This window comes from Eleutherodactylus coqui, chromosome 8 (assembly GCF_035609145.1).
Source record: "Eleutherodactylus coqui strain aEleCoq1 chromosome 8, aEleCoq1.hap1, whole genome shotgun sequence".
NCBI classification, from domain to species: domain Eukaryota; kingdom Metazoa; phylum Chordata; class Amphibia; order Anura; family Eleutherodactylidae; genus Eleutherodactylus; species Eleutherodactylus coqui.
In genome coordinates, this window is record NC_089844.1 from 206,856,901 (window position 1) to 206,873,925 (window position 17,025).

Here is a 17,025-nt window from a genome sequence, read left to right on the forward strand (position 1 = left end):
GTCGTGGTTACTTTAGAGATACTGAGGAAAAACATATGGTCACCATTTTGCATAGTTCTCTGCATTACCCAGGAAACACCACGGGGAGGTAACCATGCAACGCTTCCTTTATATAAAATGACAACAGGAAGTGAGAGAATTACATTTCGCACGTAAAATTTGGACGCTAATTCTTTTGCGCATAGAATTAAATAATGGAGTTGGGACCCATTAGCTGTTCCTATTTATGACATAATCAATGCTCGTGCCAAATTTTAGGTTTCTATGACATTGGGAAGTGAGAGATTTAGATTATGTACGTTAAATTTCGACGCAAATTCTTTTGCGCTAGAATTGAATAATTGAGTTAGGACCCAATTACTTTTCCTATTTTGGAGATAATCTATGCTTGTGCCAAAATTCATGTTTCTACAACATCGGGAAGTTGGAGAACTTTTGGCGAGTCAGTCAGTGAATGAGACAGTGAGGGCTTTCGTCTGTCTGTATATATATATATATATATATATATATATATATATATATATATATATATATATATATGATACGCCACAGAATCAGCCTGAAATGTACTACACAAATGGCTGACCACATGCTTAGCTAAGTACAGGGAACACATATGTGTAGATAAGATAAGAACTTCGAGCTACTTGGGCCCCTCAGCACTCTGTCAAGAGGTTATTCACTGCTGACTTGGAAGTTTCTGGAAGGTATGCGAATGAAGGATTAGAATTAGAGATGAGCGAGCATACTCGTCTGAGCTTGATGCTCGTTCGAGTATTAGGGTGCTCGAGATGCTCGTTACTCGAGACGAGCACCACGCGGTACTCGTCTCGATTAAACGAGCACTGACCATTGAATTCAATGGAGCTGGCAATACAGCCGGCTCTATTGAAAGCAATGGGCTGCCGGCGTACGCGGGATGAATTGTCGGGAAGAGCTTAAATATATAAGCCCTTCCCTGCAATTCATCTAGAAATGTGTAAAAATAAAATATATATATACTCTCCTTGTCCCGGCAGAACGATGTTAGCCCATTGAATACAATGGAGCCGGCAATACAGCCGACTCCATTGAAAGCAATGGGCTGCCGGCGATCGCGGGATGAATTGTCGGGAAGGGCTTAAATATATAAGCCCTTCCCTGCAATTCATCCAGAAATGTGTAAAAATAAAAAATATATATATACTCACCTTGTGCCGGCAGACGGAGTTCAGCGCGGCAGGCTGCAGTTCTCCTGAACTGCTCTGAACAGCTGTGAGTAGTATTCAGCAGCCGGGGATTTAAAATCCCCGCCTGCTGAATGAGATGCCTCTGATTGGTCACAGCCTGACCAATCAGAGGCATCCCTCACTCACACCCATTCATGAATTCATGAATGGGTGAGTGAGGGCTGCCTCTGATTGGCTATGGGGCAGCTCTCAGGTACATCCGGTCACGACGACAAGTACTGCGGTCACTGTGCGAAGTGCATTACTGGCTGACAGGTACTGCGGCCACGCTGGCGAGTACTGCAGTCACGCTGGCGAGTACTGCGGTCACGCCGACAGGTACATCCGGGCACGCAGACAGGTACATCCGGGCACGCAGACAGGTACATCCGGGCACGCAGACAGGTACATCCGGGCACGCAGACAGGTACATCCGGGCACGCAGACAGGTACATCCGGGCACGCAGACAGGTACATCCGGGCACGCAGACAGGTACATCCGGGCACGCAGACAAGTACTGCGGTCACTGTGCTAAGTGCACTACTGGCTGACAGGTACTGCGGCCACGCTGGCGAGTACATGTGGTCACGCTGACAGGTACATGCAGTCACTGTGCCAAGTGTGCTACTGGCTGGCAAGTACTGCGGTCACGCTGGCAAGTACTGAGGTCACGCTGGCAAGTACTGAGGTCACGCTGGCAAGTACATGCGGTCACGCTGGCAAGTACATGCGGTCACGCTGACAGGTACTGCGGTCACGCTGACAGGTACTGCGGTCACTGTGCTATGTGCGCTACTGGCTGACAATTATATGCGGTCACGCTGACAGGTACTGCAGTCACTGTGCTAAGTGCGCTACTGACTGACAAGTACTGCAGTCACGCTGGCAAGTACTGAGGTCACCCTGGCAAGTACTGAGGTCACGCTGGCAAGTACATGCGGTCACGCTGGCAAGTACATGCGGTCACGCTGACAGGTACTGCGGTCACGCTGACAGGTACTGCGGTCACTGTGCTATGTGCGCTACTGGCTGACAATTATATGCGGTCACGCCGACAGGTACTGCGGTCACGCTGACAGGTACTGCAGTCACTGTGCTAAGTGCGCTACTGACTGACAAGTACTGCAGTCACGCTGGCAAGTACTGAGGTCACCCTGGCAAGTACTGAGGTCACGCTGGCAAGTACTGAGGTCACCCTGGCAAGTACTGAGGTCACGCTGGCAAGTACTGAGGTCACCCTGGCAAGTACACGAGGTCACGCTGGCAATTACACGCGGCCACGCTGGCAAGTACATGCGGTCACAGTGGCAAGTACTGCGGTCGCGCCAGCAAGTACATCCGGTCGCGCCGACAGGCACATTCGGTCACGCCGACAGGTACATCCGGTCACGCCGACAGGTACATCCGGTCACGACGACAAGTACTGCGGTCACTGTGCTAAGTGCACTACTGGCTGACAGGTACTGCGGCCACGCTGGCGAGTACTGTGGTCACGCTGACAGGTACATCCGGTCACAACGACAAGTACTGCGGTCACTGTGCTAAGTGCACTACTGGCTGACATGTACTGCGGTCACGCAGACAGGTACTGTGGTCAATGTGCTAAGTGCGCCAAGGCTGACTACCCATGTGCGGCCGTGCCACTGCACAGTATCTACCAGGGAATGGTGCGTTTTCCACGGGGCATCTGGTATATAGAGAGGGGTTATTTTCACAGCACCCCCTGACTGTGATGTGAAGCCCGGACCACCAATCAGGTCTTCTCCCTCCGCTGCCCGCATTCTCACCTGGTCTGCCTTTATTTTGGCCTTACACTGCAGGAAGTACCAGTACGGCGTGTTTCGTCCTCCCCTGTGCCCCTTCTGGACCGGCTGTGCCCCCCCTGGACCCTCGTCTTCCTCTTCGTACTGCGTGTCCCGGAGCTCTGGGGAGGACTTCCTAAAGGTTGTTCTTGAGGAGTACACGTCAGACAGCGTCCCGAAGACGTCGTCCTCTTGGCCGGCCGCGGTCCGGGTACACAGAGTCCTGGTGGGCAGGGGGGCCAGGGGCCAGAGCCGAGCCGCACACATGTGTCCACACACAGGCTGTACCCCTGTGAGCCATCCCCATGCAAGGGGGGGAGATGGCAACCTAGTGAGGATCCGCAGGATGCCCATGGCGGCTGGCATCAGTGGTCACAGCCTAGAACAAGACTGGAGATACAAGGATCAGCAATGACATAAGAAGGGCGGCCCAGGGGGGCGATGGGGGCCAAGACAATACAGGGCTGCCCAGAGGACGTATACATGGGGTCTATATATACATACAGACACATGCTCTAGAACATGCAGCAGGTCTATATCTGTGATCTAGAACATAACACAGGCCCATGTGCAGACGTATATACATGGGATATATGATGTGGAGCAAATGCAGGAAATACACACAGAATCTAGAACATACGCAGTGCCACACGATCTAGAACACACCTGGGTCTATTTATATACACGATCCAGAACACACCTGGGTCTATATAAAAACACACACGATCCAGAACACACCTGGGTCTATATATACACACACGATCCAGAACACACCTGGGTCTATATATACACACGATGCAGAACACACCTGGGTCTATATATACACGATCCAGAACATACCTGGGTCTATATATATATACACGATCCAGAACATGCCTGGGTCTATATATACACACGATCCAGAACATACATGGGTATATATATATATATATATATATATATATATATATATATATATATATATATATATATATATATATATATATATATATATACGCACGATCCAGAAGACACCTGGGTATATATATATATACACAATCCAGAACACACCTGGGTCTATATATACACACGATCCAGAACACACCTGGGTCTATATATACACACGATCCAGAACATACCTGGGTCTATATATACACACGATCTAGAACATACCTGGAGATATATATATATCTCCAGGTATGTTCTAGATCGTGTGTATATATAGACCCAGGTATGTTCTGGATCGTGTGTATATATAGACCCAGATGTGTTCTGGATCGTGTGTATATATAGACCCAGGTATGTTCTGGATTGTGTATATATATATATATACCCAGGTGTCTTCTGGATCGTGCGTATATATATATATACCCATGTATGTTCTGGATCGTGTGTATATATAGACCCAGGCATGTTCTGGATCGTGTATATATATATAGACCCAGGTATGTCCTGGATTGTGTGTGTATATATAGACCCAGGTATGTTCTGGATCGTGTGTGTATATAGACCCAGGTATGTTCTGGATTGTGTATATATAGACCCAGGTATGTTCTGGATCGTGTGTATATATAGACCCAGGTGTGTTCTGGATCGTGTGTGTATATAGACCCAGGTATGTTCTGGATTGTGTATATATAGACCCAGGTATGTTCTGGATCGTGTGTATATATAGACCCAGGTATGTTCTGGATCGTGTAGATATAGACCCAGCTGTGTTCTGCATCGTGTGTATATATAGACCCAGGTATGTTCTGGATCGTGTGTATATATAAACCCAGGTGTGTTCTGGATCGTGTGTATATATAGCCCCAGGCATGTTCAAGATCATGTAATATAGACCCAGGTGTGTTCTGGATCGTGTGTGTATATATAGACCCAGGTGTGTTCTGGATCGTGTGTGTATATATAGACCCAGGTGTGTTCTGGATCGTGTATGTATGTATATATATATATATATATATATATATATATATATATATACACATACACGATCCAGAACATACCTGGGTCTATATATACACACGATCCAGAACATACATGAGTCTACATATATACACACGATCCAGAACATACCTGGGTCTATATGTACACACAATCCAGAACATACCTGGGTCTATATATACACACGATCCAGAACATACCTGGGTCTATATATACACACACAATCCAGGACATACCTGGGTCTATATATATACACCATCCAGAACATGCATGGGTCTATATTACATGATCTAGAACATACCTGGGTCTATATATACACACGATCCAGAAGACACCTGGGTATATATATATATACACAATCAGGAACATACCTGGGTCTATATATACACACGATCCAGAACACACCTGGGTCTATATATACACACGATCCAGAACACACCTGGGTCTATATATACACACGATCCAGAACACACCTGGGTCTATATATACACACGATCCAGAACACACCTGGGTCTATATATACACACGATCCAGAACACACCTGGGTCTATATATACACAATCCAGAACACACCTGGGTCTATATATACACACAATCCAGAACACACCTGGGTCTATATATACACACACAATCCAGAACATACATGGGTCTATATATACACGATCCAGAACACACCTGGGTCTATATATACACACGATCCAGAACATACCTGGGTCTATATATACACACGATCCAGAACACACCTGGGTCTATATATACACAATCCAGAACATACCTAGGTCTATATATACACACGATCCAGAACATACATGGGTCTATATATACACACGGTCCAGAACATACCTGGGTCTATATATACACACGATCCAGAACATACCTGGGTCTATATATACACACGATCCAGAACATACCTGGGTCTATATATACACACGATCCAGAACATACCTGGGTCTATATATACACGATCCAGACCACACCTGGGTCTATATATACACACGGTCCAGAACATACCTGGGTCTATATATACACGATCCAGACCACACCTGGGTCTATATATACACGATCCAGACCACACCTGGGTCTATATATACACACGATCCAGAACACACCTGGGTCTATATATACACACGATCCAGAACATACCTGGGTATATGTATATATACACACGATCCAGAACACACCTGGGTCTATATATACACGATCCAGAACACACCTGGGTCTATATATACACACGATCCAGAACATACCTGGGTCTATATACACACGATCCAGAGCATACCTGGGTCTATATATACACAGGATCCAGAACACACCTGGATCTATATATACACACGATCCAGAACACACCTGGATCTATATATACACACGATCCAGAACACACCTGGGTCTATATATACACACGATCCAGAACATACCTGGGTCTATATACACACGATCCAGAACATACCTGGGTCTATATATACACACGATCCAGAACATACCTGGGTCTACATATACACACGATCCAGAACACACCTGGGTCTACATATACACACGATCCAGAACACACCTGGGTCTATATACACACGATCCAGAATATACATGGGTCTATATATACACGATCCAGAACACACCTGGGTCTATATATACACACACGATCCAGAACACACCTGGGTCTATATATACACACACGATCCAGAACACACCTGGGTCTATATATACACACGATCCAGAACACACCTGGGTGTATATATACACACGATCCAGAACACACCTGGGTCTATATATACACACGATCCAGAACACACCTGGGTCTATATATACACACGATCCAGAACACACCTGGGTCTATATATACACACGATCCAGAACACACCTGGGTCTATATATACACACGATCCAGAACACACCTGGGTCTATATATACACACGATCCAGAACATACCTGGGTCTATATATACACACGATCCAGAACACACCTGGATCTATATACACACACGATCCAGAACACACCTGGGTCTATATATACACACGGTCCAGAACACACCTGGGTCTATATACACACGATCCAGAACACACCTGGGTCTATATATACACACGATCCAGAACACACCTGGGTCTATATATACACACGATCCAGAACACACCTGGGTCTATATATACACACGATCCAGAACACACCTGGGTCTATATATACACACGATCCAGAACACACCTGGGTCTATATATACACACGATCCAGAACACACCTGGGTCTATATATACACACGATCCAGAACACACCTGGGTCTATATATACACACGATCCAGAACACACCTGGGTCTATATATACACACGATCCAGAACACACCTGGGTCTATATATATACACACGATCCAGAACACACCTGGGTCTATATATACACACGATCCAGAACACACCTGGGTCTATATATACACACGATCCAGAACACACCTGGGTCTATATATACACACGATCCAGAACACACCTGGGTCTATATATACACACGATCCAGAACACACCTGGGTCTATATATACACACGATCCAGAACACACCTGGGTCTATATATACACACGATCCAGAACACACCTGGGTCTATATACACACGATCCAGAACACACCTCGGTCTATATATACACACGATCCAGAACACACCTGGGTCTATATATACACACGATCCAGAACACACCTGGGTCTATATATACACACGATCCAGAACATACCTGGGTCTACATATACACACGATCCAGAACACACCTGGGTCTATATACACACGATCCAGAACATACATGGGTATATATATACACGATCCAGAACACACCTGGGTCTATATATACACACACGATCCAGAACACACCTGGGTCTATATATACACACACGATCCAGAACACACCTGGGTCTATATATACACACGATCCAGAACACACCTGGGTGTATATATACACACGATCCAGAACACACCTGGGTGTATATATACACACGATCCAGAACACACCTGGGTCTATATATACACACGATCCAGAACACACCTGGGTCTATATATACACACGATCCAGAACACACCTGGGTCTATATATACACACGATCCAGAACACACCTGGGTCTATATATACACACGATCCAGAACATACCTGGGTCTATATATACACACGATCCAGAACATACCTGGGTCTATATATACACACGATCCAGAACACACCTGGATCTATATACACACGATCCAGAACACACCTGGGTCTATATATACACACGATCCAGAACACACCTGGGTCTATATATACACGATCCAGAACACACCTGGGTCTATATATACACACACGATCCAGAACATACCTGGGTCTATATATACACACGATCCAGAACATACCTGGGTCTATATATACACACGATCCAGAACATACCTGCGTCTATATATACACACGATCCAGAACACACCTGGGTCTATATATACACACGATCCAGAACACACCTGGATCTATATACACACGATCCAGAACACACCTGGGTCTATATATACACACACGATCCAGAACATACCTGGGTCTATATATACACACGATCCAGAACACACCTGGGTCTATATATACACACGATCCAGAACATACCTGGGTCTATATATACACACGATCCAGAACATACCTGGATCTATATACACACGATCCAGAACACACCTGGATCTATATACACACGATCCAGAACACACCTGGGTCTATATATACACACGATCCAGAACACACCTGGGTCTATATATACACGATCCAGAACACACCTGGGTCTATATATACACACGATCCAGAACATACCTGGGTCTATATATACACACGATCCAGAACATACCTGGGTCTATATATACACACACGATCCAGAACACACCTGGGTCTATATATACACGATCCAGAACACACCTGGGTCTATATATACACACACGATCCAGAACATACCTGGGTCTATATATACACACGATCCAGAACATACCTGGGTCTATATATACACACGATCCAGAACATACCTGGGTCTATATACACACACGATCCAGAACATACCTGGGTCTATATATACACACACGATCCAGAACATACCTGGGTCTATATATACACACACGATCCAGAACATACCTGGGTCTATATATACACACACGATCCAGAACATACCTGGGTCTATATATATATACACGATCCAGAACATACCTGGGTCTATATATATATATATATATATACACGATCCAGAACATACCTGGGTCTATATATACACACACGATCCAGAACATGCATGGGTCTATATTACATGATCTAGAACATACCTGGGTCTATATATATATATATATACACACGATACAGAACATACCTGGGTCTATATATACACACGATCCAGAACACACCTGGGTCTATATATACACACAATCCAGAACATACCTGGGTCTATATATACACAATCCAGAACATACCTGGGTCTATATATACACACAATCCAGAACATACCTGGATCTATATATACACACGATCCAGAACACACCTGGGTCTATATATACACACGATCCAGAACATACCTGGGTCTATATATACACACGATCCAGAACATACCTGGGTCTATATATACACACGATCCAGAACACACCTGGGTCTATATATACACACGATCCAGAACACACCTGGGTCTATATATACACACGATCCAGAACACACCTGGGTCTATATATACACACGATCCAGAACACACCTGGGTCTATATATACACACGATCCAGAACACACCTGGGTCTATATATACACACGATCCAGAACACACCTGGGTCTATATACACACACGATCCAGAACACACCTGGGTCTATATATACACACGGTCCAGAACATACCTGGGTCTATATATACACACGATCCAGAACACACCTGGGTCTATATATACACACGATCCAGAACACACCTGGGTCTATATATACACACGATCCAGAACATACATGGGTCTATATATATGTACACGATCTAGAACACACCTGGGTCTATATATACACACGATCCAGAACACACCTGGGTCTATATATACACACGATCCAGAACACACCTGGGTCTATATATACACACGATCCAGAACATACCTGGGTATATATACACACGATCCAGAACACACCTGGGTCTATATACACACACGATCCAGAACACACCTGGGTCTATATATACACACGATCCAGAACATACATGGGTCTATATATACACACGATCCAGAACATACCTGGGTCTATATATATACACACGATCCAGAACACACCTGGGTCTATATATACACACGATCCAGAACATACATGGGTCTATATATATGTACACGATCTAGAACACACCTGGGTCTATATATACACACGATCCAGAACACACCTGGGTCTATATACACACACGATCCAGAACACACCTGGGTCTATATACACACACGATCCAGAACACACCTGGGTCTATATACACACACGATCCAGAACATACCTGGGTCTATATATACACACGATCCAGAACATACCTGGGTATATATACACACACGATCCAGAACACACCTGGGTCTATATATACACACGATCCAGAACATACCTGGGTCTATATATACACACGATCCAGAACATACATGGGTCTATATATACACACGATCCAGAACACACCTGGGTCTATATATACACACGATCCAGAACACACCTGGGTCTATATATACACACGATCCAGAACATACATGGGTCTATATATATACACACGATCCAGAACACACCTGGGTCTATATATACACACGATCCAGAACACACCTCGATCTATATATACACACGATCCAGAACATACCTGGGTCTATATATATGTACACGATCTAGAACACACCTGGGTCTATATATACACACGATCCAGAACACACCTGGGTCTATATATACACACGATCCAGAACACACCTGGGTCTATATATACACACGATCCAGAACACACCTGGGTCTATATATACACACGATCCAGAACACACCTGGGTCTATATACACACGATCCAGAACACACCTGGGTCTATATATACACACGATCCAGAACATACCTGGGTATATATACACACGATCCAGAACACACCTGGGTCTATATATACACACGATCCAGAACATACCTGGGTCTATATACACACACGATCCAGAACATACCGGGGTCTATATATACACACACGATCCAGAACACACCTGGGTCTATATACACACACGATCCAGAACACACCTGGGTCTATATATACACACGATCCAGAACATACCTGGGTCTATATATACACACGATCCAGAACATACATGGGTCTATATATACACACGATCCAGAACACACCTGGGTCTATATACACACGATCCAGAACACACCTGGGTCTATATATACACACGATCCAGAACACACCTGGGTCTATATATACACACGATCCAGAACATACATGGGTCTATATATATACACACGATCCAGAACACACCTGGGTCTATATATATACACACGATCCAGAACACACCTGGGTCTATATATACACACGATCCAGAACATACATAGGTCTATATATACACACGATCCAGAACATACATGGGTCTATATATATGTACACGATCTAGAACACACCTGGGTCTATATATACACACGATCCAGAACACACCTGGGTCTATATACACACACGATCCAGAACATACCTGGGTCTATACATATACACGATCCAGAACACACCTGGGTCTATATATACATACGATCCAGAACATACCTGGGTCTATATATACACACGATCCAGAACACACCTGGGTCTATATATACACACGATCTAGAACACACCTGGGTCTATATATACACACACGATCCAGAACATACCTGGGTCTATATATACACACGATCCAGAACATACCTGGGTCTATATACACACACACGATCCAGAACACACCTGGGTCTATATATACACACGATCCAGAACACACCTGGGTCTATATATACACACGATCCAGAACACACCTGGGTCTATATATACACACGATCCAGAACACACCTGGGTCTATATATATACACACGATCCAGAACACACCTGGGTCTATATATACACACGATCCAGAACACACCTGGGTCTATATATACACACGATCCAGAACACACCTGGGTCTATATATACACACGATCCAGAACACACCTGGGTCTATATATACACACGATCCAGAACACACCTGGGTCTATATATACACACGATCCAGAACACACCTGGGTCTATATACACACGATCCAGAACACACCTCGGTCTATATATACACACGATCCAGAACACACCTGGGTCTATATATACACACGATCCAGAACACACCTGGGTCTATATATACACACGATCCAGAACATACCTGGGTCTACATATACACACGATCCAGAACACACCTGGGTCTATATACACACGATCCAGAACATACATGGGTATATATATACACGATCCAGAACACACCTGGGTCTATATATACACACACGATCCAGAACACACCTGGGTCTATATATACACACACGATCCAGAACACACCTGGGTCTATATATACACACGATCCAGAACACACCTGGGTGTATATATACACACGATCCAGAACACACCTGGGTCTATATATACACACGATCCAGAACACACCTGGGTCTATATATACACACGATCCAGAACACACCTGGGTCTATATATACACACGATCCAGAACACACCTGGGTCTATATATACACACGATCCAGAACACACCTGGGTCTATATATACACACGATCCAGAACATACCTGGGTCTATATATACACACGATCCAGAACATACCTGGGTCTATATATACACACGATCCAGAACACACCTGGATCTATATACACACGATCCAGAACACACCTGGGTCTATATATACACACGATCCAGAACACACCTGGGTCTATATATACACGATCCAGAACACACCTGGGTCTATATATACACACACGATCCAGAACATACCTGGGTCTATATATACACACGATCCAGAACATACCTGGGTCTATATATACACACGATCCAGAACATACCTGCGTCTATATATACACACGATCCAGAACACACCTGGGTCTATATATACACACGATCCAGAACACACCTGGATCTATATACACACGATCCAGAACACACCTGGGTCTATATATACACACACGATCCAGAACATACCTGGGTCTATATATACACACGATCCAGAACACACCTGGGTCTATATATACACACGATCCAGAACATACCTGGGTCTATATATACACACGATCCAGAACATACCTGGATCTATATACACACGATCCAGAACACACCTGGATCTATATACACACGATCCAGAACACACCTGGGTCTATATATACACACGATCCAGAACACACCTGGGTCTATATATACACGATCCAGAACACACCTGGGTCTATATATACACACGATCCAGAACATACCTGGGTCTATATATACACACGATCCAGAACATACCTGGGTCTATATATACACACACGATCCAGAACACACCTGGGTCTATATATACACGATCCAGAACACACCTGGGTCTATATATACACACACGATCCAGAACATACCTGGGTCTATATATACACACGATCCAGAACATACCTGGGTCTATATATACACACGATCCAGAACATACCTGGGTCTATATACACACACGATCCAGAACATACCTGGGTCTATATATACACACACGATCCAGAACATACCTGGGTCTATATATACACACACGATCCAGAACATACCTGGGTCTATATATACACACACGATCCAGAACATACCTGGGTCTATATATATATACACGATCCAGAACATACCTGGGTCTATATATATATATATATACACGATCCAGAACATACCTGGGTCTATATATACACACACGATCCAGAACATGCATGGGTCTATATTACATGATCTAGAACATACCTGGGTCTATATATACACACGATACAGAACATACCTGGGTCTATATATACACACGATCCAGAACACACCTGGGTCTATATATACACACAATCCAGAACATACCTGGGTCTATATATACACAATCCAGAACATACCTGGGTCTATATATACACACAATCCAGAACATACCTGGATCTATATATACACACGATCCAGAACACACCTGGGTCTATATATACACACGATCCAGAACATACCTGGGTCTATATATACACACGATCCAGAACACACCTGGGTCTATATATACACACGATCCAGAACACACCTGGGTCTATATATACACACGATCCAGAACACACCTGGGTCTATATATACACACGATCCAGAACACACCTGGGTCTATATATACACACGATCCAGAACACACCTGGGTCTATATACACACACGATCCAGAACACACCTGGGTCTATATATACACACGGTCCAGAACATACCTGGGTCTATATATACACACGATCCAGAACACACCTGGGTCTATATATACACACGATCCAGAACACACCTGGGTCTATATATACACACGATCCAGAACATACATGGGTCTATATATATGTACACGATCTAGAACACACCTGGGTCTATATATACACACGATCCAGAACACACCTGGGTCTATATATACACACGATCCAGAACATACCTGGGTATATATACACACGATCCAGAACACACCTGGGTCTATATACACACACGATCCAGAACACACCTGGGTCTATATATACACACGATCCAGAACATACATGGGTCTATATATACACACGATCCAGAACATACCTGGGTCTATATATATACACACGATCCAGAACACACCTGGGTCTATATATACACACGATCCAGAACATACATGGGTCTATATATATGTACACGATCTAGAACACACCTGGGTCTATATATACACACGATCCAGAACACACCTGGGTCTATATACACACACGATCCAGAACACACCTGGGTCTATATACACACACGATCCAGAACATACCTGGGTCTATATATACACACGATCCAGAACATACCTGGGTATATATACACACACGATCCAGAACACACCTGGGTCTATATATACACACGATCCAGAACATACCTGGGTCTATATATACACACGATCCAGAACATACATGGGTCTATATATACACACGATCCAGAACACACCTGGGTCTATATATACACACGATCCAGAACACACCTGGGTCTATATATACACACGATCCAGAACATACATGGGTCTATATATATACACACGATCCAGAACACACCTGGGTCTATATATACACACGATCCAGAACACACCTCGATCTATATATACACACGATCCAGAACATACCTGGGTCTATATATATGTACACGATCTAGAACACACCTGGGTCTATATATACACACGATCCAGAACACACCTGGGTCTATATATACACACGATCCAGAACACACCTGGGTCTATATATACACACGATCCAGAACACACCTGGGTCTATATATACACACGATCCAGAACACACCTGGGTCTATATACACACGATCCAGAACACACCTGGGTCTATATATACACACGATCCAGAACATACCTGGGTATATATACACACGATCCAGAACACACCTGGGTCTATATATACACACGATCCAGAACATACCTGGGTCTATATACACACACGATCCAGAACATACCGGGGTCTATATATACACACACGATCCAGAACACACCTGGGTCTATATACACACACGATCCAGAACACACCTGGGTCTATATATACACACGATCCAGAACATACCTGGGTCTATATATACACACGATCCAGAACATACATGGGTCTATATATACACACGATCCAGAACACACCTGGGTCTATATACACACGATCCAGAACACACCTGGGTCTATATATACACACGATCCAGAACACACCTGGGTCTATATATACACACGATCCAGAACATACATGGGTCTATATATATACACACGATCCAGAACACACCTGGGTCTATATATATACACACGATCCAGAACACACCTGGGTCTATATATACACACGATCCAGAACATACATAGGTCTATATATACACACGATCCAGAACATACATGGGTCTATATATATGTACATGATCTAGAACACACCTGGGTCTATATATACACACGATCCAGAACACACCTGGGTCTATATACACACACGATCCAGAACATACCTGGGTCTATACATATACACGATCCAGAACACACCTGGGTCTATATATACACACACAATCCAGGACATACCTGGGTCTATATATACACACACGATCCAGAACATACCTGGGTCTATACATATACACGATCCAGAACACACCTGGGTCTATATATACATACGATCCAGAACACACCTGGGTCTATATATACACACGATCTAGAACACACCTGGGTCTATATATACACACGATCCAGAACACACCTGGGTCTATATATACACACGATCCAGAACACACCTGGGTCTATATATACACACGATCCAGAACACACCTGGGTCTATATATACACACGATCCAGAACATACATAGGTCTATATATACACACGATCCAGAACATACATGGGTCTATATATATGTACATGATCTAGAACACACCTGGGTCTATATATACACACGATCCAGAACACACCTGGGTCTATATACACACACGATCCAGAACATACCTGGGTCTATACATATACACGATCCAGAACACACCTGGGTCTATATATACATACGATCCAGAACACACCTGGGTCTATATATACACACGATCTAGAACACACCTGGGTCTATATATACACACGATCCAGAACACACCTGGGTCTATATATACACACGATCCAGAACACACCTGGGTCTATATATACACACGATCTAGAACACACCTGGGTCTATATATACACACGATCCAGAACATACCTGGGTCTATATATACACACACGATCCAGAACATACCTGGGTCTATATATACACACGATCCAGAACATACCTGGGTATATATACACACACGATCCAGAACACACCCGGCTCTACATACCAGTATATACTCAGTTTAGCTCCTCGGACCTGCGCACTCTTCGTCTCCCGCTGTGGCTGATAACAGTGAGCATTAGCCCGCTGTCCCCTTACCGTCCGCGCCGCCGTCTCTTTTCCCAGCATGCCGTGCTCGGC

The 17,025-nt window shown here is 44.2% G+C and overlaps 1 protein-coding gene across 2 annotated transcripts in view; it reads right to left on the reverse strand.

Moving 5' to 3' along the window:
• Positions 1-17,024, reverse strand: part of PTCD1 (pentatricopeptide repeat domain 1) — a 49,966-nt gene extending 32,942 nt beyond the window's left edge. The window contains exons 1-2 of one of the 2 annotated variants that reach the window (XM_066577265.1): positions 16,892-17,024; positions 2,997-3,390 (exon numbers count right to left, since the gene is read on the reverse strand). In XM_066577265.1, the coding sequence (XP_066433362.1) occupies positions 2,997-3,377 (381 nt within the window). In that variant the 5' untranslated portion in view covers positions 3,378-3,390; positions 16,892-17,024. Of the gene's footprint in view, positions 1-2,996; positions 3,402-16,891 lie in introns of both variants that reach the window. The other variant, XM_066577266.1, reaches the window with a different exon arrangement.
• Position 17,025: the final 1 nt, after the last annotated feature.